Here is a 26,000-nt window from a genome sequence, read left to right on the forward strand (position 1 = left end):
CCCCTATTAATCTCTTAAATCGTTTGCCTTTGTAATCTATGATGTTTCACAATTTGTCTCACTTTTAAAGATGTACCACACAATATATTCATTTATTTTTAATGGTGCATTAGAAACTTCAAAGGGATTCTGGTGCGAGATAACCAACAATGTGGACGCAAACAATGACTCGACTCCACCAAAAAATAAAAAATACAAAAAAATGCAAATGGTCAAAATTAAGCCCCTGATAACTAAATACCATATACAGAGAGGTTGCCAGCAAATGGGTGAAGCACAATATTTATGGGTTTATTGTACTAATACTCGAAAGTGCCGCTCTTCCACGACTTAGCCTTAACTTTAGAGGAAAAAAAAAAACCAACTGAAGGTTTGCAAGATACTATAATGTCCCCCCTTCTCCCAACTTCCTCAATCCCTCATATTACCCTCCAGATCACGTAAAAATGGTCTGAAACGGTAAAGTGGTTTGCGACCACAGCATTTTTTTAGCAATAGAAAGTTTATTGCATTTGCATTCACAGTTTGCATCCACTGTGAAAGAAATAATACCTGGGCAAACTGCATCGTCTTCAGTTTCTCTGCAATGCCAGAATTGACGAGGGATGCGTAGACATCCCCAAACTGTTTTTGGGAGTAGAGAAATGCTTGGATGTAGGGCATTAGCGTGGAGACATAGCTTTGAAGGATAGGGCATGGAGAATAACCTTCTGTCTGCAATTCTGTCGACATGACATCTGATAGTTTGTGCAGGTCACAGATCTTCAGGAACTCATCCCGCAGTTCCCAAAATGTGTGTTTGTTTTTGTACCAGGATTGACCGTCATCTGAAGGGGGAAAAAAACTGGTTACATCAAATGTGCTTTTGCTGAAACTTTGAGCAGTGGTACAGCCATGTACAACAAGCATTCTGAGTATTGCGCTGCAATACATGTCCCCGACCTGCAGTCTGTCGTCCGGAAACCTGTTGGGGAAATTACCAAGGGTTATTTACCCACAGGTTCTGAATCGTTCCCAATCGCTAATTACCTCAGGACGGGCTCACCTGTGATTCGCACTCGGGACTTCGATTTATACACCTTGCAGACAGGTCAGCAGAAGCACGAGAAAATAAGTTGTTGATAAAGAACCTTTCGAGTCGCTAAATATCAGCAATTTATTATATTTTCCGGTTCACGATCAATGATCGATGTGTATATATATGTTGCTCGGCTTGGCTCCGCCCCTCCCCAAAAGCGAGCGCTGTGTCGCGCTTTTGACGTTCGCGAGACGAGGCTGAGGGCGCGGTGCGGCTTGAGGGGAACTCTAGAATAAACAAAGTGCCATAACTTTGTCAAAAATTATCAAACGTCGTGAAGTTCGAACTTGATCTGTAACTTATCATGACGAAACCATGTACAAAGTTTGAAATCATTAGCATTAAGGGTTCAGGAAAAAAGTCCGGAAAGCTGTTCTTTGCGTGACGGACTGACGGACGGACAGACGGAGGGACGGTGTGCAAACCTATAGTCCCCTCCGGTGTACACCCGTAGGGGACTAATTACACCAAGATAAATTACAGTGCAGTCCGATACATGTAAAGCTTCGAAGTTTTATTGAAAAGAAATCTATATAACAGTGATGGTTGATTAGTGAAGACACTAGACTGGAATCCCAGCGTTTGTGGGTTCAAATGCCAAAGATAAAGGAAACTATTATGTTTGATTCCTCACAAAGGCCCAAATATCAATAAGGCAGAGTTCAGGCCACTGTACATACTGATGGCACAAAAAAACCACACATCACTTTCCATCCATGTGCTGAACCTCCTAGTCATTGGCCCCTTCCAGAAGTACAATTTCCAGTTGATATTTTTAACTTGAAGATGTACCTGTAATCTTGGAGCTCTCAGAGTGAACCTGCAAAAATGTGACTCCCTCCTGTTTACAAAACAGCTTTTCCAGAGTTTTATCATCAGGAATCAAAGGTTCACTTTTAAGGGAAATCCAGCGGTGGCATTTTGATGGAAACACGTGTGCATCAGTCAAGTTGCCTGTGAATGGCAAACAGTACAACCAACGAGTAAGAAGAAACAGTATTTCTCAACACTTTCAGTCAAAAATATTTTCTTCAAAAAATATATATGGTTTTTTTGTCCTCAAAAATAGACCAAAGAGAACACACATCTACCCTTATGAAGGGGGACAGGCATCTGTACAAACACACAAACTTTATTTTATATACAACAACAACAACAACAACAACATGCATTTTAAGGCCATTTTCCCTGCAAGAGCGGGGGTTAGCCTTGCGGTCCCCATGACAATGTTCTCCATTTTGCCCTATTTTCTGCATCTCCCCTTGTTAACCCCCTTGCCCGCATTTCTTCTTCGACCATCTTTAGCCAAGTCTTTCTCGGTCTTCCCCGTCCTCTACTTCCTTCTACATTCATTTCCATCACTCTTCTCAACCAGTCACTTTCATCCTTCCTCAACACATGACCAAACCATCTCGACCTGTTTCTCTTCAAAGCATTCATCACAGGCTCTATTCCCATTATCTTTCGCAATTCATCATTTGTCTTCCTCTCTCTCAACGATACTACACACATCCACCGAACCATTCGCATTTCCACCCTTTCCAGCCTTCGTTGCTGCTCTACGTTCATTACCCATGTCTCGCTCCCATAAATCATAACACTTCTCACACATGCAGCATACACCTTTCCCTTCAGCTTCAACAACACTCCCCTCCTCGTCAGCACACCACTCAGTTCCCGAAACTTCTTCCATGCACATCTCACTCGAGCAACCGTTGCCGAGTCTAATCCACCTTCTCCATTCAGCATGTCTCCTAGGTAACAAAATGTTTTCACACCTTCCCGCTTCACGCCGTCTCCAAGATCCAACTCAACATTTCCTCCATCTGCAGCTCCTTCTGTGCACACCTTACACTTGAATGTAGCTGCCACACTGGTTAATGACCCTCTCAAACCACGACATTTTTGATGAACCCACTCAGCGCACATTGGACATTGAATGGAATTCACTCCGACACCCTTCCTGCACACAGCACACGGCCACTTCCCAGTTCTTTCCACCTCACCACATGCTTTACCACTTGCCATCACCTTTGTTTTTCCGATATTCACCTTCAGACCTTTTGTCTCCATACATTCCTTCCACTTGTTCATCTTCTCCTTCAGTCCATCCATACTTTCTGCAATCAACACCAGATCATCTGCATACAACAACTCCCATGGTAAACCCTCCTTTACGTTGTGAGCCAGCACCTCCATGACAGCTACAAATAGTAGTGGACTTAGTACCGACCCCTGATGCACTCCCACCTTCACCTCAAACTCACCACTGTTCCAGTCCTTCGTCCTTACAGCTGTGCGCTCTTTTGTACATTGCCATCACTACTCTGATCAACCATTCCTCCACTCCTAACTTCCTCAATGCCCATGTCACTACTACACGTGGAACCCTATCGAATGCTTTCTCCAGATCAACAAACCCAAGAAACAACTTCTTCCTCTTCTCCGTATACTTCTCCTGCAACTGCCTCACAATAAAAAGCGCGTCTGTCGTTCCTCTTCCTGGCATAAATCCAAACTGCATTTCGTCAATCTTCACTTTCTTCCTTATCCTCCTCTCCAACACCCTTTCCAATACCTTCATTCCATGCTCCAATAACTTTATCGCTCAGTACGAGCCACACTCCAGAGGGTCACCTTTCCCCTTGTATAGAGGGACGAGGGTACTCAGTTCCCAATCCACTGGAATGCGGCCTTCTTTCACCACCAGATTGCAGATCTCTGTCATTCTCTTCACACCCCAATTTCCCGCTGCCTTCAACATATCTCCCACAACTCCCGTTGGCCCTCCCGCTTTTCTTCTCTTCATTGCTTTTATCGCTTCCTCAACTTCCTTCTCGGTTATCTTCTCTGCCGGTCCTAAAACTGGGTTACTCTCTATGTTGCCATCCCATTCATTCTCTGCATTCAACAGTATTTCCATATATCTCTTCCATCTTCCTTTAATTCCATCTGGGTCCACAACGATTTGTCCCACTTCATCCTTCAAGCAACTCACCCCCATCACATCACACCTCTCTTTCGCTATCTGCTTTGCAATCCTGAATACTGCTCTCTGACCCTCTTCCAAATCCAAGCGTTCTCCGAACTTTTTCCTACATGCCTCCTGTGCCTTTGCTACCTCTTTCTTTGCAGCCTTCTTGGCTGCCTTATAACTTTCATGCTCTGCCTTTTCTGCCCCCATACCCTTCGCCTTCTGCCACTCCTGAAACTTCTTCCTCTTCTCATCAATCTTCTTTCCAACTTCATCATCCCACCACCATGTTTCCGAGTGCCTCGGTGGTCCTTTTGTCCATCCACATACCTCACCAACGGCTCCCAAAAGACTATCTATCATTAACATCCAACCACTTTCAAGCTCAACCACATCATCCTCTACCATATTCAGCCTCTCTTTTAATGCCTCCCTCACTGTCACCTCTTTCAACCTCCACACCTTCATTCTTGGTTGGTACTTCACCCGCCGAGCTCTCCTCGCACCTTTCACCCTTATGTCGCAGACAACCAAGTGGTGCTGTGAAACAGCCTCCTCCCCCGGGATCACCTTTGTGTCCCGGAGGTGCCCCCCATCTCGCCTACGCACTAGCAGGTAGTCAACGGTTGTCGTCGACCCACCTGACGTATATGTAACAAGCTTATTATCCTCTTTCAGGAACTGAGTATTACAAATCAACAAATCAGCTCCATCAGCAAACTCCAAAATCCTTTCACCTTCTCCATTTCTCACAACATATCCGTAACCCCCATGAACTCCCTCAAAACCGGCCATACTCCTTCCCACATGTCCATTTAGGTCTCCTCCTACCACAACAACTTCCTCATCTTTCACGTTTTCCATCAGCTTCTCTATCGCACACCAGAACTTGTCCTTCTCTTCATCGCTCCGACCAACCTGCGGAGCATATCCCGAGATGACGTTCACCAAGAGCTTTCCGATCATCATTTTCACCATCATCAACCTATCACTCACTCTAGTCACACTCACCACACTGTCTACAAACTCCTCAGAAAACAGGACACCAACACCATTCACACATTCTGGACACCCTTGCCACACAAACTTGTATTTCTGTCCCTGCCTACCCTTCACCATTCTCACACCACTTCCCTTCCATCTCGTCTCCTGCACACAACATATGTCCACTCTTCTTCTGACCAATACTTCCACCACTTCTCCTGATCTCCCTGTCATTGTCCCTACATTCCATGTCCCAAATCTCAGAAACCGATCTCCACGTCGGGCATCAGACATTTCGTCGTCATAAATGGAATGATTTCCACCCTTGCTTCGATCGGGTTCCCCACCTTGAGTTTTGACGAGAGGGAGTGGGGTCCCCCACGGGGTACTTCGGGCTGTACCCTGCCCATATGTAGTTGTAATTGCCATGGTTATCTTTTTGAGGCAATGTTTTTATGGCCGGATGCCCTTCCTGACGCCAACCCTTTTAGTCACCTCTTACGACATGCAGGGATACGGTGTACCTATTCTAAACTGGGGTACACACCAGGAATTTTATATGGTAGATTATATAAAGTCCTGCGAACAAGACATGTCTAGATTTCTGCAACATGCTCCACAGTAAATGTCATTCCCTTGGCAAATGATTAGAAATATAATGGACACACACCCCCTCCTCAACACCATTTCCCTTTGACAATGTCTGAAGTTTACAGAGGAGCTCGCATATACGTTACTTGGATAACGTTACAAATGACAAATCAACAAATCACAGTAACTTGAGGCAAGTTTTTAGATGGGAATAAAAAAACAAAAAAAAACCAGCTGTTTCATGATTTCTCATAAACTTTTTTTTTTTTTTTTTTTTTTGTATACAAGGTCGAGGCTCGTGAAAGAGCGAACATTAATCACACAGAAAGACAAACCGACACAAAAAACATATAACATAGGGAGCGGTAGACAAGATGGGGAGAGAGGGGGAAGGACACAAACACAACATTTGAGAGCAGGGACCGAGAGACATGGAGACATCGAGAGATCTGAGAGAGGGCGAGGGCTTTGGGGGGGGGGGGGGGCGTGGGAAGGGGGCGGTGGGAGAGGTATAAAACATATGGACACTGCCTGGACTTCCAGGAAATAAGTTGGAATTTCAAACAAGGTGGATCTGGGGTGAATTAGCGGGGGTAGAAAAGATCAAGGTTTTGGATGGGGGAAGATAAGAGATGGTGGTGAACAGCTGTTTTAAAGACCTGGAGGGAGGAGTGGGATTGAAGGGAGTGAGGGAGTTTGTTCCAGAGGCGGGAGAAAAGAGGAATGAAAGAGTGAAGGTGAGCAGAGAGCCGAGATTTCGGCAGCTTAACCATCAGAGGGTTGCTGGCAGATCTTGTGCGACCTGTAGGAATATTTGGGGGACAGAGCACAGAGAGAGCTGGGGGTGCAAGGCCGGAGAGGAGTCGGTAGAAGACAGAAAGACCACCTACCTGCCTGCGGTGAGTGAGTGAAAGGCCCTCAGAGATAGCTTCATCGCGGGAGATTCCAATAATTCTGAAAGCTTTGGTTTCAACAGCGTGAAGCCGAGCTAGGTGTGAGACAGGAGCACCGGCCCATAGGGGAGAACAGTATTCCATTGAGCTGCGGATGAAAGCCTTGTATGTGGTGAGGAGCTCAGGTGTGCCGAGGAAGGACTTCGCACGACGGAGGATGCCCAGTCGGCGACTGGCTTTGGAGGCCAGCTTGGAAATGTGGTTTTCCCAAGAAAGATCATGGCAGATAGTGAGACCCAAAATCTTGAGCGACAGAACTTCTTGGAGAGGATTGTTGAGAAAGTAGATGGGAGGGTTGTCCAGTCGATCTTTTCGGAGAGACATAGTAAGAGTGTGAGATTTGTCAGGATTGAAAGACATGTTCAACTTCTTCCTGAATATAAAATCTGTATCAACTGTTAAGCTTCTAATGATTGAAACAAACAAAAACTCGAGGGTTCATAAAAGTATATATACTACTCAAAAGAAGTTAAGGGTCAAAAATATTTGTGCATATAAATATAAGCTAACGAGCTAAAATGGTGACAACTAATGACAAAATAATTCTTTGATGGCTCAAGAACAGAAAACACAAAACAAAAACTTTTGATTAGACACTAGTTTATTACACTGATGAAAAAAAGTCATGCACCCCCCAAAATGATGTTCACACAAGTCGCAGAAGCTTCAGTAACTGGTGTAGCCACCGTTAGCATTCACACATTCTTGACAACGTTGGCGCATGCTGTTCATCAGGCGTTGAAAATAACGTTGAGGGATCGCTTGCCATTCTGCGACTAATCGCTGAGCCAGTTGCCGGAGGTTGATGGCAGGGACGTGATGTGATCGAACTCGCCGCCCTAGTTCATCCCACGCATGCTCAATGGGTGACAAGTCGGGTGAATATGCAGGCCAATCCTTGTGCTGAACGTTCTGCTGCTGCAGGAAGTCGGTCACCACCCTGGCACGATGAGGTCTTGCGTTGTCGTCCTGGAACCAAGCTCCTGGTACAATCCGCTGCAGAAGTGGAATTACCACAGGTTGAACAATCTCGTTGAGATAATGCTGACCAGTCAAATTTCCGTTGACGACATACAGAGGGGTTCTGTGGTTCATGGATATCCCCGCCCACACCATCACACTTCCTCTTCCAAATGGTAGACGTTGAGCAACGTTGAGATCAGCAAATCTCTCTCCCTGACGACGATAAACACGAGCCTGGCCATCATGGAACTGGAGCGAGAAGCGTGACTCATCTGTGAACATTGTCTCTGCCCACTGACCACGGTTCCACCGGATATGGCGTCTGCACCAATCTCGGCGAGCCCTTCTGTGACGGTCAAGTAGCGGTGGTCGGACTGCAGGACGCCGGCATCGCAAATCTCGGTCTCGCAGACGATTCCTAATGGTCTGGTCGGACACGTTGGTGCCTCTGGCAGCTCTGAGTTGATCCCGAAGATGCCGTGCGGTCACAAAGCACTGTCGCAACGCCGTTATCAGGAAGCGGTCTTCTCGTGCTGTTGTTGATCGGGGTCTTCCAGAACGGGGGCGATTCTGAACAGCATTAGTTGTCCTGAACCTCTGCCAGAGTCTGCCGATAATGCCTTGGCTTACATTTAGACGCTGAGCCACAGTTCTCTGAGTTTGTCCATCTTGTAGCCAGCCAATGGCCCTACCCCTGTCTTGGATGCTGAGTTGTCGTCAAACCATCTTCAAATTTCAAGTGATGATGAATGGAAAATGCTCAGCCATTTTATTGCTAAAATTGGCATGCATGGAATGACACTCATGCAAAACACGTGCAAATGGTGCATGAGGTGTCACAATGGGTGTTTCCAGGCAGTTTGTCAGTTTAATCTGACTAAATTCGTGTTTCAAATCCATGAAAAGGAAATCTGGGTTAACTTAAAAAGTTTCTAAAGATAAGTGCAATGATTGCATGTCCCATAATAACGTAATGTCTATAGTCCAAATGACAACCCAAAGGGGGATATTCTAACCCTATCCGGCTTAAAAAGACATACTTACAAAAATGATCAAAAAATTTCCTTTGACCCTTAAATTATTTTGAGTAGTGCTTCAATTGAAATAAAACATTAATTTTAAAAGTTAGTTTAAAAGAAATTCCGGAAGTTTAGCGCTATTGAAGCAGTCTTATACACTACCTTATTTAACATGTTCACGTACTGCTAAACTGGAAGTTCTGAAAGTGACAAGAAGGCAATTTGTGTTCTACAGTGTTCAAGTATCTATCTATAATTCCAGTAATCTCTGTGTGTATGTATGTATGTATGTATGTATGTATGTATGTATGTATGTATGTCTGTGACCGCTGTTTCTCGACAACCACGGGTCCGATATACTTTAAACTTGCCAGGTATATTGCTGGGGACCCGAGGATGTGCCTTTTCAAGGTTTCATATTAATCGGACAAGTAGTTAGCGAGCTATGTCCAAAAAACGATTCAACCAATCAGAGAGCAGCGAGCTATCACGTGTGCCGAACGTGGCGAACAGACTCTGCCTCGGACGGCACATTTGAGAGCGTATTCATTTATTTCCCGTCGGCAAACTATGTTGGCGTTAAACTATGTTTTAAAACTAATTAAAACTACTTTGCGATTCTTTCGCTTTCCTGCGCGTTTGTGCACGCTATGGCGATTTCTTTACCAAACTCCGCAAGCCGTTCGCTTTGGACCAAACCATTTCATGTAAATAGAGGGGGGGATTGTCACCGTACTCGCAAGCCGTTCGCTTTGGACCAAACCATTTCATGTAAATAGAGGGGGGGGATTGTCACCGTACTCGCAAGCCGTTCGCTTTGGACCAAACCATTTCATGTAAATAGAGGGGGGGGGGGGATATAATTTTAGATATATATATAGTATGGGCATGCCCTAGTTTAATTCAATTTAAATAAAATAAAGATTGCAAAAGTCGTACAAAACATTAGTTCCGGAGGTTTGCCGACATTGATGCAGCGTTTATTGCAGCATCCTATCTGACACGTTACATTAATCATTCGTGCCTGTTGTTTGTGTCCTTTATGATGTCCTTAAAAACAGCAAGTTTCCTGTTTGGAATGCTTTTCAATTGTGTCTGACTGCCAGTCAGGCAGACAGAGTAAAAACAATATCTTTCTATATATATCTCTATCTCTCTCTCTGCGTATGTGCAGACTATGGGACTGATTCAGAGCCAAAGTATTGTTAAACGGCAGGTTCGTTTTCCAATTCGTGGTCCGATTCAAATTCAAAATATAACATTCAATTTAAATAAGTTGTTCATCGATCATAAATGGGCATTTGTGGACAGACGGACAGACATGAACCAATTGCTTAACCCCGTGTTCCTCCTTGCGTGTGTGGGGTAAACATCAATACAGTCTATTAACTTGATACAACTTATGCAGTAGTGTGAAGCTTTGTCTCCACTTTAAGAAAAGTTCAATGCTGCATGCATTGATAAATTAAAAAACAGATCGTTTTTGAGTACAATTTGAGAAATTACACAGATGGACTCAGGGGTATAATGGTGAGGGAGGCGATGCCTATTCCAACTAGAGATAATAAAAAAATATTATAAAGACAGTCAAAGAAAAAAAACAATACAAGAATCGAGCACTTGGGAAAGGGTTAACTTGATTAGGTGCATGGCTATCCATGTGTATGGTGTTAGTACTATAGTGAAATGCAATGTCCATTAGACGGTAACGGCAGAGAGACAGCAGACGAGGAGCAAATGTTGGGGGAGGTGAGGAGGGTGGCACCACTAAACTGAAGAAGGAAAGAAGGTTAAAATTTCATATGGACATACAATATAACTTGTGCCTTGCTCAACTCAATTAGTGTTTGCTTTGCAACTCATTTACATTTTATTCACACTGTTGCACAGACTTTGAAAACAATTGAAACGCTGTGACTAAGTTTTCTTTTCAAAACTTTGTGACGCGAGGTTGTACACGAATGCAAGGGTGCAGAGTACATCGAGTAAAGGGAATTTGGCTTTTGGCTGTGGATTCATGTGATGCCCCCGCCCCTCTGCCCGGCCCCCCTACCCCCACCAAAAAAAAAAAACCCAATAAAAACCACATTCGTCGGAGCTATTGAGGAGGAATTTCCATCTCTGCATGAATGCCAACCTATGGGGTTTAGCTGTGCTCTGTACTTTAAAGGCTTCAAATAAAACATCACAGGACAGCAGTAAATGTGGCTGACTTGAGCAATGCGAAGGTGACCCTGAAAACCAAAGGGTCCTGAGAAACAGGGGGGTGTGTGCATGCCACACAACCACCCTGTCTAGGTACTCATTTATCATTTAATAGGAACTTTCACATGTAGCCAGCAGGATACATATCAACATTAAATGGGCATATCAGTCAGTTTGTTTGTTTAAAACACAGAACCACCCCATGCCTGACAGTCAGCCTACATAGGCTTTAGAAGCCATTTTTGGCTGGATATATCAACCCACACCCATTCCAGAATGTAATTAAAAATAATTCAAAATGAAAGATTCTGTTTTACCAACGCCTCCAGTTCACATTCTACATCACACACTGTTTTGTACACCTGATGCAGTCTCATAATTACCTTTCAAGAACTTGCAGAAGTTTTCATTCAAACACCCGTCAGTTCGATGCTCAAGTTTGCACTTGTATGCTGCAAAAATTGCAAGTGAACAGAATTAAAATGTCACCTGCACAGGAAAAAGGTCTTATTTATTCAGGTCAGACTCTTGACTGCCACTGGTGCCATGTAACCCAGTGCTACCTGCCGCATGGTTGGGTAGTCGGCAACTAAACCAACTCCCCTCACTGGCTTGCCGGGAGGAGGGTGACTTGTGACACCCTGCAGGACTAAAAACAATACGTTAAAAAAGGGCGGATGAGCTCCCTTCGGGAGCCAACGGCCATCCAGTAAGGAGATGGTGTCTCCTAAAAAAACACCCATCCGGTCGGACCGGTTTTTTAGGTAGTAGGTTGGAGACAGCAACCACTCAGGGTAGTACTACGGTTCTGACTCTGGAGCGGTAGGTAAAGTGGTACCCAAAACCATCTTACACTCTCCATGTCAGGATTGCTGGTCTTACTTTCTGTCTCACTCAAAGAACGACCATCTCGATGAACAACGCAGTCACCAAGCGAGTTGAGGATGTCATGTTTAGTGACCAACTAGCTTCTGTGTGTAGGAGCGAGCATTCGTTTTGGTAACGTTTCGTTCATCATTGGTTCAAAGTTAAACTTACAAAAGGTTTGTGTGAGACGTGTGCCAAAACAACTGACATTTGACCAAAAACCATTGCTGAGTCAGGGGTCAGTGAACACATCGGGATTCCTAAATAAGTCTACAATTAAGGCACAAGGAAGCTTCCACTCCGATGGGAGAAGTAAGTGTATGTTCCACATTACGTTTGCATTTGAAGAAGGCAAAGGTAATGTCCAAGAATCAATTTAGTAATATAAAATCAAGCTAAGTAATAAACAAAAGTCCAGGTCACATTCCACCCACTCTCGTACATCTCATCTACATTGATGAATGGGAAGTGAACCAGCACTTTGTGGAATACTGAAACGGAGAAAGATTGAGGAAATGTAGGTAAGCAAAACCCAAACATTTTTAAACAGTCACGTGGCTTTTGGCAATAATGGCATGTACTGTGAAACCCCCGACATTCGTGGATTCGACATTCGCGGAATTTTTCAGGAACGTATCCCCCGAGAATGTTGGGGTTCTACAGTACCAGTTTTGAACATCACGATGAAAGTTTCCGTTGACTCGTACATGCAAGTTACCAAACTGCCCTGCTTGCACAAAATCAGACTTGTAATAAATGAATAAATAAGCTCAATAAAAACTGAATTTTTGTGTCCGTTTTCTGAGGAGTTTGTAGACAGTGTGCTGAGTGTGACTAGAGTGAGTGAAAGGTTGATGATGGCGAAAATGATGATTGCAAAGCTCTTGGTGAACGTCATCTCAGGATATGCTCCACAGGTTGGTCGGAGCGATGAAGAGAAGGACAAGTTCTGGTGTGCAATACAGAAGCTGATGGAAAACGTGAAAGATGAGGAAGTTGTTGTGGTAGGAAACCTAAATGGACATGTGGGAAGGAGTATGGATGGTTTTGAGGGAGTTCATGGGGGTTACGGATATGGTGTGAGAAATGGAGAAGGTGAAAGGATTTTGGAGTTTGCTGATGGAGCTGATTTGTTGATTTGTAATACTCAGTTCCAGAAAGAGGATAATAAGCTTGTTACATACACGTCAGGGTCGACGACAACCGTTGACGACCTAATGGTGCGTAGGCGAGATAGGGGGCACATCCGAGACACAAAGGTGATCCCGGGGGAGGAGGCTGTTTCACAGCACCACTTGGTTGTCTGCGACATTAGGGTGAAAGGTGCGAGGAGAGCTCGGCGGGTGAAGTACCAACCGAGAATGAAGGTGTGGAGGTTGAAAGAGGTGACAGTGAGGGAGGCATTAAAAGAGAGGCTGAGTATGGTGGAGGATGATGTGGTTGAGCTTGAAAGTGGTTGGATGTCAATGAAAGCTAGTCTGTTGGGAGCCGTTGGTGAGGTATGTGGACGGACGAAAGGCGGCACTCGGAAACATGGTGGTGGGATGATGAAGTTGGAAAGAAGATTGACGAGAAGAGGAAGAAGTTCAAGGAGTGGCAGAAGGCGAAGGGTACGGGGGCAGAAAAGACAGAACATGAAAGTTATAAGACAGCCAAGAAGGCTGCAAAGAAAGAGGTAGCAAAGGCACAGGAGGCATGGAGGAAAATGTTCAGAGAACGCTTGGATTCGGAAGTGGGTCAGAGAATGGTATTCAGGATTGCAAAGCAGATAGCGAAAGAGAGGTGTGAAGTGATGGGGATGAGTTGCTTGAAGGATGAAGTGGGACAAATCGTTGTCGACCCAGATGGAATTAAAGGAAGATGGAAGAGATATATGGAAATGCTGTTGAATGCAGAGAATGAATGGGACGGCAACATCGAGAGTAACCCAGTTTTAGGACCGGCAGAGAAGATAACTGAGAAGGAAGTTGAGGAAGCGATAAAAGCAATGAAGAGTAGAAAAGCGGGAGGGCCGACGGGAGTTGTGTGAGATATGTTGAAGGCAGCGGGAAGTTGGGGTGTGAAGAGAATGACAGAGATCTGTAATCTGGTGGTGAAAGAAGGCCGCATTCCAGTGGATTGGGAACTGACTACCCTCGTCCCTCGATACAAGGGGAAAGGTGATCCTCTAGAGTGTGGCTCGTACCGAGCGATAAAGTTATTGGAGCATGGAATGAAGGTATTGGAAAGGGTGTTGGAGAGGAGGATAAGGAACAAAGTGAAGATCGACGAAATGCAGTTTGGATTTATGCCAGGAAGAGGAACGACAGACGTGCTTTTTATTGTGAGGTAGTTGCAGGAGAAGTACATGGAGAAGAGGAAGAAGTTGTTTCTTGGGTTTGTTGATCTGGAGAAAGCATTCGATAGGGTTCCACACAAAGTATTGACATGGGCAATGAGGAAGTTAGGAGTGGAGGAATGGTTGATCAGAGTAGTGATGGCAATGTACAAAAGAGCGCGCACAGCTGTAAGGACGAAGGACGGGAACAGTGGTGAGTTTGAGGTGAAGGTGGGAGTGCATCAGGGGTTGGTACTAAGTCCGCTACTATTTGTAGCTGTGATGGAGGTGCTGGCTCAGAACGTAAAGGAGGGTTTACCGTGGGAGTTGTTGTATGCAGATGATCTGGTGTTGATTGCGGAAAGTATGGATGGACTGAAGGAAAAGATGAACAAGTGGAAGGAATTTATGGAGACAAAAGGTCTGAAGGTGAATATCGGAAAGACGAAGGTGATGGCAAGTGGTAAAGCATGTGGTGAGGTGGAAAGAACTGGGAAGTGGCCCTGTGCTGTGTGCAGGAAGGGTGTCGGAGTGAACTCCATTCAATGTACAATGTGCGCTGAGTGGGTTCATCAAAAATGTAGTGGTCTGAGAGGGTCATTAACCAGTGTGGCAGCTACATTCAAATGTAAGGTGTGCACAGAGGGAGCTGCAGATGGAGGAAATGTTGAGTTGGATCTTGGAGACGGCGTGAAGCTGGAAGGTGTGAAAACATTTTGCTACCTCGGAGACATGCTGAATGGAGAAGGTGGATCAGACTCGGCAACGGTTGCTAGAGTGAGATGTGCATGGAAGAAGTTTCGGGAACTGAGTGGCGTACTGATGAGGAGGGGAGTGTCATTGAAGCTGAAGGGAAAGGTGTATGCTGCATGTGTGAGAAGTGTTATGATTTATGGGAGCGAGACATGGGTAATGAACGTAGAGCAGCAACGAAGGTTGGAAAGGGTGGAAATGCGAATGGTTCGATGGATGTGTGGAGTATTGTTGAGAGAGAGGAAGACAAATGATGAATTGCGAAAAATGATGGGAATAGAGCCTGTGATTGATGCTGTGACGAGGAACAGGTTGAAATGGTTTGGTCGTGTTGAGGAAGGATGAAAGTGACTGGTTGAGAAGAGTGATGGAAATGAATGTAGAAGGAAGTTGAGGACGGGGAAGACTGAGAAAGACTTGGCTAAAGATGGTGGAAGAAGAAATGCGGGCAAGGGGGTTAACAAGGAGAGATGCAGAAAATAGGGCAAGATGGAGAAGATTGTCATGGGGACCGCAAGGCTAACCCCCGCTCTAGCAGGGAAAATGGCCTTAAAATGCATGTTGTTGTGTTGTGGTCTCTGACATCGACTGGGAGAAATTTTTGCCCACTCCTCCATGCAGAATTATTTGAGCTGTGCGATGTTTGAGGGGTTTCTTGCATGCACAGCTCATTTCAAATCCCCCCACAACATCTCGATGGGATTAGGATCCGGGCTTTAAATTGGCCATTCCAGAACCCTGCATTTCTTTATTTTCAGCCATTCCTTGGTGGATTTACTGGTATGTTTGGGGTCATTGTCATGTTGCAAGGCCCACCTTCTGTTGAGCTTCAACTTTCCGACAAATGGCCTCACATTATCCTCAAGCACCCTCTGGTACAATGAAGAATTCATAGTGGATTATATGATGGTGAGCTGCCCAGGCCCTAATGCAGCAAAGCTGCCTCAAACCATAATATTTCCACCACCATGCTTTGCAGTTGGTATCAGGTTCTTGTGGTCAAATGCTGTCTTTGGTTTTCGCCAAACATGTCTTCTGGTACTGTGGCGAAATAGCTCTACCTTTGACTCATCTGTCCAGAGCACATTCTTCCCGAAGTGCTGGTCTTTGCCCAGGTGTTCATTGGCAAACTTTAGTCTTGCCCTGATGTTCTTTCTCGACAGCAAAGGTTTCCTCCTGGCACACTTCCCATGTAGATCAAATTTGTGCAGCCTCTTTCTAAAGGTAGATTCGTGCAATTTGACATCAACAGTGGCAAGAGCTACCTGTAGGTCCCGTGATGACATTCTGGGGTTCTTAGAAACTCCTTTCAGCATCTTGCGGTCTACTCTCGGGCTGAACGTGCTGGGGCGGCCTGGCCTGAACAAGTTGGCAGTTGCTTGGAATCTTCTCCACTTGTAGGTGATCTTCCGGACAGTCAAATGATTGATTTCAAATTGTTTGGAGATCTTTTTAAATCCCTTCCCAGACTCGTAGGCATCTATGACCTTCTTTCTGAAGGCCTCAGAGAGCTCTTTTGATCTAGGCATGGTGACTCCGCACACTTCAACAACAAAGAGCAAACCAAACTAAATGTCTGAGGTTTAAATAAGACAGGTTCCTCCAAGATCCTCTCTAACGATGTTCTAATCATTTGCACCTGAGCTGGTGCACCTGATTCTAATTTTAGGTATTTGAAGTAGTGATAAATGTAGGGGTGTACTTACTTTCTCCACATGTGAAATTTGCATTTATGTTTATTTAAATTATACAATGGACAACAAAATGTAAATGTTTCATGAAACTTGTTATATTTACTCCCGCAAGGGAGTAATGCATTCGATCGTGTCCGTGTGTGTGTGTGTGCGTGCGTGCTCGTATGTTTGTGTGTCCGTGTGTTTGTGAACAAGATATCTGGAACAGTTCTGAACGGATTTGGATGAAAGTTGGTGGGATGATTGCCCTTGGGATAAGGAAGAATTGATTCGTTTTTGGTGAAGCTCAGGATATTATTCCGGATCCAGGATTTTTTTTTTCTGTTTTACTGCATTAAAGCTTTTATTCTTATTCTTAAATGGTGTTTTTCGCCTCTAATTCCAAGATATATCAAAATAAATTATCTGACAGTTAGGGCCTACTTTCTTTTTCATTTATTGTTTTGTGGAGAGGGGATGTCAAACAAAACGTATTATTCCATCTTGACCCACGGCGGGAGTATGCGCTCTACTGAGTGACGTTCTAGTATATCACCTTTATCTATCAATATTGTTGAAATGAAGATCAAATAGCTGCATGTTGAAATATGTTGGAAAAAGTCAAAACTTTTCATGGGGTGTATTTACTTTTTCGCGTGACTATATAACCAAACTGACATTCTGCCGCATTTGTGCGAAGTTGGACACTCGATCGCCCTGGCTTGACTTTTCCCACCTTTTGGTGTCGTGGATACTCAGACAGGAACCATGCCCTGATTTGTTTTTTTCCGGCTGTTTGCGACGATCTGGACGTCATATTTGTATATTGAGTTCCTCTTTAGCAACGCCACGTAGATGGGATTCAACACAATGAAGGACCATGGTTAGACACCAAGCAGTGGCTCTGTGCTTCCCTACATCCTTGGGGCGATCTTCGACCATGGCTAGCTGCCCTTCATACTTGTGTGCCAGCAGCTGTGCTGCATCCCTGAAAACACTGTCCTTCACGAGGACGTTCAAGGCATCTATCCATCTGCACTTCACCATTTAGTCAGGTTCACTATGTTTTTTCCGTTCAAAATCATGGTAGATTAGCAAACCTATACATTTTTGGAAACGTTATTACATGGAAAATCTGAAAATCAATGTTTACATTTGCCAATTCCGACCAATTCGATTCGACCAATTCAACCAATTCGACCAATCGACCAATTCCATTCGACCAATTCGACCATTCGACCAATCGCTTCGATCGACCATTCGACCAATTCGATCGATTCGATTCGATTCGATTCATCGAATTCGATTCGATCGACCATTCGACCAATTCGATTTGCCAATCAATTTGACCGACCTTTGCTTGTGTGGAACGGACTGTGAAAACGATGCGGACTATATTGTCGGATACGACACACAGGACAGTGATGACGAACTCTAAATGGCATATTCTGTAATCGTGTATGTTTGATGCCATTGACTGCCTGTGTATATTTTGTCATTGACTGCCTGTGTAGATGTGAAGTTATACTGACTGCATGTGTATATATGATTTTGCTGACTGCCTGTGTATGTTTGGTGATATGAATTATTGTGACACATTTTGATGTTATTAACTGCCTGTACAAAATGATAACATGTATTTGATTATGCAACTTATCGCGAATATAAAGACAGTATTTTGCAATTCAAAACCTTTGATTCGTGTCTTACCATTCCCCATAGCACTAATTTGATACTTTCATTGGATTCCTTGTCCCTGAAAATATAGGTTTAGTATATTTTAAAAAGTTTTTAGGGTAATTAGAGGCAGAAATAGAACAAAATATGTATTTTACAGTGGCCATTTTGAAAATCCAAAATGACCGCCATACAGGTATCTCTCCAAATGTAAACATTGATTTTTAGTTTCCTTATGCTATAACCTTTCCAAAAATGTATAGGTTTGCGAATCTACCATGATTTTGAACGAAATATAATTTATTGACATAGTGAACCTGACTAATTGTGGCGAGTTGGAATTATTGTGTCTGGAATGTTATAGCACAATTTAATTTCCACAAACTCTTGCATAATGCCAGAAATTGGCCAGGATACAAGTCCTACAAAGATACCGTGAGATCTACAACATCGACAATGCAGGAAGGAGAGCTGGCTTGCCTTCCTTTGTGAATACACATTGAATGCTTTATATGCTGTGCACCATTACTACAAGTGGATCACGCATGGTATTTGCCCAAACTCTGACAGATTGCGTAATGCACCTGTGCTGTGAACGTTTGTGTGTTTTATGCAATATGTTATTAAAAAAAGAAATACACTTTGAAGCCTTAGCATTATCTGGAACAATTACCAGTATAGTAATATTTACCGAGGATGGCATAGATGTGGAAAATATCATCAAGGACTTCGATATTAGGCAGCTTGCTGTTTTCACAAATCAAGCACAGCAGGTCCACATAGTTCTTCACGTTCGGCATTAAATCCACTTCCAGTATCTGTGACAGTAAAGTACAAAATTAAAGATTTTTTTCAAAAGTATTGCAATACAACACACCGATCACACAGTACAAAAACCAGTCCTGATTTAGCACGTGGCTAAAGGAAGAGGGGAATTGGGGGTTTAGTAGTTTGTAAACCTGCTGCCGTTTGTCGTCTAGCTCTTCCATAAGCCTAAGACCGTTTATAGGGAAAGACGGGAGAGACATCCTCTCTGTTTATAGGGAGAGAATATAAAAGGGAGAAACATCCCAGTTTATACGTCACATTATTATTATTATGACGATAATGATATTATTAAGAAACAGACTAATTTGGTTCCAGCTTGTTAACAGTTAAAAAGAACCATGACAGAGAAAAAGAGAACCATGACATGTTAAATGTTAAACCATGAACCATGTTAAAAAGAGAACCATGACAATTACAACGAGATATGGGCAGGGTACAGCCCGAAGTACCCCGTGGGGGACCCCACTCCCTCTCGTCAAAACTCAAGGTGGGGAACCCGATCGAAGCAAGGGTGGAAATCGTTCCATTTATGACGACGAAAAGTCTGATCCCCGACGTGGAGATCGGTTTCTGAGGTTTGGGACGTGGAATGTAGGGACAATGACAGGGAGATCAGGAGAAGTGGTGGAAGTATTGGCAGAAGAAGAGTGGACATATGTTGTGTGCAGGAGACAAGATGGAAGGGAAGTGGTGTGAGAATGGTGAAGGGTAGGCAGGGACAGAAATACAAGTTTGTGTGGCAAGGGTGCCCAGAAGGCGTGAATGGTGTTGGTGTCCTGTTTTCTGAGGAGTTTGTAGACAGTGTGGTGAGTGTGACGAGAGTGAGTGAAAGGTTGATGATGGTGAAAATGATGATTGGAAAGCTCTTGGTGAACGTCATCTCGGGATATGCTCCGCAGGTTGGTCGGAGCGATGAAGAGAAGGACAAGTTCTGGTGTGCAATAGAGAAGCTGATGGAAAACGTGAAAGATAAGGAAGTTGTTGTGGTAGGAGGAGACCTAAATGGACATGTAGGAAGGAGTATGGATGGTTTGGAGGGAGTTCATGGGGGTTACGGATATGGTGTGAGAAATGGAGAACGTGAAAGGATTTTGGAGTTTGCTGATGGAGCTGATTTGTTGATTTGTAATACTCAGTTCCAGAAAGAGGATAATAAGCTTGTTACATACACGTCAGGTGGGTCGACGACAACCGTTGACTACCTGATGGTGCGTAGGCGAGATAGGGGGCACCTCCGGTACACAAAGGTGATCCCGGGGGAGGAGGCTGTTTCACAGCACCACTTGGTTGTCTGCGACATAAGGTTGAAAGGTGCGAGGAGAGCTCGGCGGGTGAAGTACCAACCGAGAATGAAGGTGTGGAGATTGAAAGAGGTGACAGTGAGGGAGACATTAAAAGAGAGGCTGAGTATGGTAGAGGATGATGTGGTTGAGCTTGAAAGTGGTTGGATGTCAATGAAAGAAAGTCTGTTGGGAGCCGTTGGTGAGGTATGTGGATGGACAAAAGGACCACCGAGGCACTGGGAAACATGGTGGTGGGATGATGAAGTTGGAAAGAAGATTGACGAGAAGAAGGAGAAGTTCAAGGAGTTGCAGAAGGCGAAGGGTACGGGGGCAGAAAAGGAAGAGCATGAAAGTTATAAGGCAGCCAAGAAGACTGCAAAGAAAGAGGTAGCAAAAGCGCAGGAGGCATGTCGGAAAATGTTCGGAGAACGCTTGGATTTTGAAGAGGGTCAGAGAGCGGTATTCAGGATGGCAAAGCAGATAGCGAAAGAGAGGTGTGATGTGATGGGGGTGAGTTGCTTGAAGGATGAAGTGGGACAAATCGTTGTGGACCCAGATGGAATTAAAGGAAGATGGAAGAGATGTATGGAAATACTGTTGAATGCAGAGAATGAATGGGATGGCAACATAGAGAGTAACCCAGTTTTAGGACCGGCAGAGAAGATAACCGAGAAGGAAGTTGAGGAAGCGATTAAAGCAATGAAGAGTAGAAAAGCGGGAGGGCCGACGGGAGTTGTGGGAGATATGTTGAAGGCAGCGGGAAATTGGGGTGTGAAGAGAATGACAGAGATCTGCAATCTGGTGGTGAAAGAAGGCCGCATTCCAGTGGATTGGGAACTGAGTACCCTCGTCCCTCTATACAAGGGGAAAGGTGACCCTCTGGACTGTAGCACGTATCGAGCGATAAAGTTATTGGAGCATGGAATGAAGGTATTGGAAAGGGTGTTGGAGAGGAGGATAAGGAAGAAAGTGAAGATTGACGAAATGAAGTTTGGATTTATGCCAGGAAAAGGAACGACAGACGCGCTTTTTATTGTGAGGCAGTTGCAGGAAAAGTACATGGACAAGAGGAAGAAGTTGTTTCTTGGGTTTGTTGATCTGGAGAAAGCATTCGATACGGTTCCACGTGAAGTAGTGACATGGGCATTGAGGAAGTTAGGATTGGAGGAATGGTTGATCAGAGTAGTGATGGCAATGTATAAAAGAGTGCGCACAGCTGTAAGGACGAAGGACGGGAACAGTGGTGAGTTTGAGGTGAAGGTGGGAGTGCATCAGGGGTCGGTACTAAGTCCACTACTATTTGTAGCTGTGATGGAGGTGCTGGCTCGGAACATAAAGGAGGGTTTACCGTGGGAGTTGTTGTATGCAGATGATCTGGTGTTGATTGCAGAAAGTATGGATGGACTGAAGGAGAAGATGAACAAGTGGAAGGAATGTATGGAGACGAAAGGTCTGAAGGTGAATATCGGAAAAACAAAGGTGATGGCAAGTGGTAAAGCATGTGGTGAGGTGGAAAGAACTGGGAAGTGGCCATGTGCTATGTGCAGGAAGGGTGTCGGAGTGAACTCAATTCAATGTACAATGTGCGCTGAGTGGGTTCATCAAAAATGTAGTGGTTTGAGAGGGTCATTAACCAGTGTGGCAGCTACATTCAAGTGTAAGGTGTGCACAGAGGGAGCTGCAGATGGAGGAAATGTTGAGTTGGATCTTGGAGACGGCGTGAAGCTGGAAGGTGTGAAAACATTTTGTTCCCTAGGAGATATGCTGAATGGAGAAGGTGGATCAGACTCGGCAACGGTTGCTAGAGTGAGATGTGCATGGAAGACGTTTCGGGAACTGAGTGGCATGCTGACGAGGAGGGGAGTGTCTTTGAAGCTGAAGGGAAAGGTGTATGCTGCATGTGTGAGAAGTGTTATGATTTATGGGAGCGAGACATGGGTAATGAACGTAGAGCAGCAACGAAGGCTGGAAAGGGTGGAAATGCGAATGGTTCGGTGGATGTGTGGAGTATCGTTGAGAGAGAGGAAGCCAAATGATGAATTGTGAAAGATGATGGGAATAGAGCCTGTGATTGATGCTGTGAAGAGGAACAGGTTGAGATGGTTTGGTCATGTGTTGAGGAAGGATGAAAGTGACTGGTTGAGAAGTGATGGAAATGAATGTGGAAGGAAGTAGAGGACGGGGAAGACCGAGAAAGACTTGGCTAAATATGGTCGAAGAAGAAATGCGGGCCAGGGGGTTAACAAGGGGAGATGCAGAAAATAGGGCAAAATGGAGAACATTGTCATGGGGACCGCAAGGCTAACCCCTGCTCTTGCAGGGAAAATGGCCTTTTAAAATGCCTGTTGTTGTTGTTTTGTAAACAGTTATCAGAAGTGGTTTCTGAAATAATACATCGCTTCTCAGCGAGTGATGAATAATACATCGCCATAAAGCCTTGCCTGGTGATAGGCGTTCCAGCGTAATGACGACCCAGACCTATCACGTACTTACTACACCGCCACCTGGTGTTGGCCTTATGGTTAGGGTGGTGGGCTTGGGATCCTAAGGTCCTGAGTTCGAATCCGGTTGAATTAACGCCAGGTGGGGTTGACTCAGCCTGTCATCCTGCCGAGGTCGGCAAAATGAGTACCAGATGACTGGTTATAGAGACCCATTGCATCAGCGGCAGATGCGCCCACAGAAAAATGATGCAACCAGCAGCAGGGTGGCTGCACACGAACCACCCACTACACCGTCATCTTACTAAATCTGTCATCTCAATGCCTAGCGTCTGGCATTTATCCCGTCGCTTACAGACATCAGATATATGAGTTAAGGTGTTCAACTGTACTTGGCGAATAAATGGGACAGGTTGAGTGCTGGATGCCGGGATGATGTGCATGTCCATAGAGGCCTAGTGGGCACGATCCATAATGCAGTCTGAGACGCAACGCCATGATGACATCCCAGTGACAAAAGCATGGCAGACAGACGAACTGAGAAATCCGGCAACTTTAATATATACAGTCACGTGAAAAAGTAAGTACACCCCATGTAAAGTTTTGACTTTTTCAACATATTTCAACATGCAGCTATTTGATCTTCATTTCAACAATATTGATAGATAAAGGTGATATAATATTACAAATATCATGAAACTGTTACATTTTGTCGTCCATTGTATAATTTAAATGAACATAAATGCAAATTTTGCATGTGGAAAAAGTAAGTACACCCCTACATTTATCACTACTTCAAATACCTAAAATTAGAATCAGGTGCACCAGATCAGGTGCAAATGATTAGAACATCGTTAGAGAGGATCTTGGAGGAACCTGTCTTATTTAAACCTCAGACATTTAGATTGGTTTGCTCTTTGTTGTTGAAGTGTGCGGCGTCACCATGCCTCGATCAAAAGAGCTCTCTGAGGCCTTCAGAAAGAAGGTTGCAGATGCCTACGAGTCTGGGAAGGGATTTAAAAAGATCTCCAAACAATTTGAAATCAATCATTCGACTGTCCGGAAGATCATCTACAAGTGGAGAAGATTCCAAACAACAGCGAACTTGTTCAGGCCAGGCCACCCCAGCAAGTTCAGCCCGAGAGCAGACTGCAAGATGCTGAAAGAAGTCTCTAGGAACCCCAGAATGTCATCACGGGACCTGCAGGTAGCTCTTGCCACTGTTGATGTCAAAGTGCACGAGTCTACCATTAGAAAGAGGCTGCACAAATTTGATCTACATGGGAGGTGTGCCAAGAAGAAACCTTTGCTGTCCAGAAATAACATCAGGGCAAGACTAAAGTTTGCCAATGAACACCTAGGCAAAGACCAGCACTTCTGGAACAATGTGCTCTGGACAGATGAGTCAAAGGTAGAGCTATTTGGCCACAGTACCAGAAGACATGTTTGGAAAAAACCAAAGACACCATTTGACCACAAGAACCTGATACCAACTGTAAAGCATGGTGGTGGAAATATTGTGGGTTGGGGCAGCTTTGCTGCATCAGGGCCTGGGCAGCTCACCATCATAGGATCCACTGTGAATTCTTCATTGTACCAGAGGGTGCTTGAGGATAATGTGAGGCCATCTGTCAGAAAGTTGAAGCCCAACCAAAGGTGGACCTTGCAACATGACAATGACCCTAAACATACCAGTAAATCCACCAAGGAATGGCTGAAAAGAAAGAAATGGAGGGTTCTGGAATGGCCAAGTCAAAGCCCGGATCTAAATCCCATCGAGATGTTGTGGGGGGATTTGAAATGAGCTGTGCATGCAAGAAACCCCTCAAACATCGCACAGCTGAAATAATTTTGCATCGAGGAGTGGGCAAAAATTTCTCCCAGTCGATGTCAGAGACTGGTAGACAGTCATAAGAAACGCCTACTTGAGGTTGTTTCTGCCAAAGGGGGAAATACCACCCTGTTCAATACCCGGTCCCTCAACAACAAAAGCCTCATCCTGAACGACTACATTCTGGAAAATAAACTGGACTTTCTCTGTCTCACTGAAACCTGGCAACAACCTCTGGACTACTTCTCACTCAACCTCACTACACCCAATGGATATTCTTACATCAATAAACCATGCTCGGAGGGCCGAGGTGGTGGAATTGCCGTAATTCACCGACAGGACATCAAGACCAGCCTCATCTCCATCTCATCTGCTCCATCATTTGAACACCTGGCTTTTAAACTCTCTGGTCACACACAGTCAGTCATGGCTGTTGTCTACCGCCCTCCCAAACCACACCCATCATTCCTGTCTGACTTCTCCTACTTTCTGACCCAGCTCTGTTCCCTCTCCCCCTCAATCCTCCTCCTCGGTGATTTCAATGTCCACATGGACTTCACTGACTCCACAATAACCACTGACTTCACTGATTTACTCACATGCTTTAACCTCACTCAACATGTCAACTTTCCTACCCATAACCGTGGGCACATTCTGGACCTTGTCTGCTCTACTGGATTAATTTTGCACCATCTCTCTGGCTCCGACCTCACCCTCTCTGACCACTTAGCCATCACTATGACCATCAACATCCCCACCCCAGCACCAAGGCATAATCGCACTATCAATTTCCGTAAGCTAAACGCTCTTTCACCTACCTCATTCTCATCCACCCTCTCTGAAAAAATGTCCACTTCTCCCTTCGTTGACCTCCACACCCCTTCTGACCTCACTGACTACTACAACCACACTCTCTCCTCCTGCCTTGACCAGCTTGCGCCCGTGAAAACCACGACAGTTTCTTTCACCCATTTTGCTCCCTGGTTTACCCCTGAACTCCGCCTGATGAAAACTCGTGCTCACCAACTTGAAAGACTCCGCAATAAAACAGGTCTCACAATTCACTCCAAAGCCTACAAGGACCACCTACAGCACTACAAAGATGCCCTCTCCCGTGCCCGCTCCGCCGACTACTCTCAAATTATCCACTCTGGCTCTGGAAACCCAAAAGCACTTTTTTTTTTTTTTTTTGTATACAAGATCGAGCCTCGTGAAAGAGCGAACATTAATCACACAGAAAGACAAACAGACACATAAAACAAATAACATCGGGAGCGGTAGACAAGATGGGGAGAGAGGGGGAAGGATACAAATACAACATTTGAGAGCAGGGACCGAGAGACATGGAGACATCGAGAGCTCTGTGGGAGGGAGAGGGCTTTGGGGGGGAGGCATGGGAAGGGGGGGGGGGGGTGTGGGAGAGGTATAAAACATATTGACACTGCCAGGACTTCCAGGAAAGAAGTTGGAATTTCAAACAAGGTGGATCTGGGGTGAATTAGTGGGGGTAGAAAAGATCAAGGTTTTGGATGGGGGAAGATAAGAGATGGTGGTGAACAGCTG

At 44.8% G+C, this 26,000-nt stretch overlaps 1 protein-coding gene across 3 annotated transcripts in view; it reads right to left on the bottom strand.

Annotated features, from left to right (window-relative positions):
- The window catches only part of LOC137415827 (uncharacterized), a 240,735-nt gene that overhangs the window by 27,659 nt on the left and 187,076 nt on the right, over positions 1 to 26,000 (bottom strand). For all 3 annotated transcript variants that reach the window (XM_078768483.1, XM_068101345.2, XM_078768484.1), the window contains 4 exons: positions 18,746 to 18,872; positions 11,151 to 11,219; positions 1,871 to 2,032; positions 553 to 827 (listed from right to left, as the gene is read on the bottom strand). In XM_078768483.1, coding sequence (XP_078624609.1) covers positions 553 to 827; positions 1,871 to 2,032; positions 11,151 to 11,219; positions 18,746 to 18,872 — 633 coding nt within the window. The remainder of the gene's footprint in view (positions 1 to 552; positions 828 to 1,870; positions 2,033 to 11,150; positions 11,220 to 18,745; positions 18,873 to 26,000) is intronic.

This window comes from Myxine glutinosa, chromosome 14 (genome assembly GCF_964187855.1).
Source record: "Myxine glutinosa chromosome 14, kmMyxGlut1.1, whole genome shotgun sequence".
Classification (NCBI taxonomy): Eukaryota; Metazoa; Chordata; class Myxini; order Myxiniformes; family Myxinidae; genus Myxine; species Myxine glutinosa.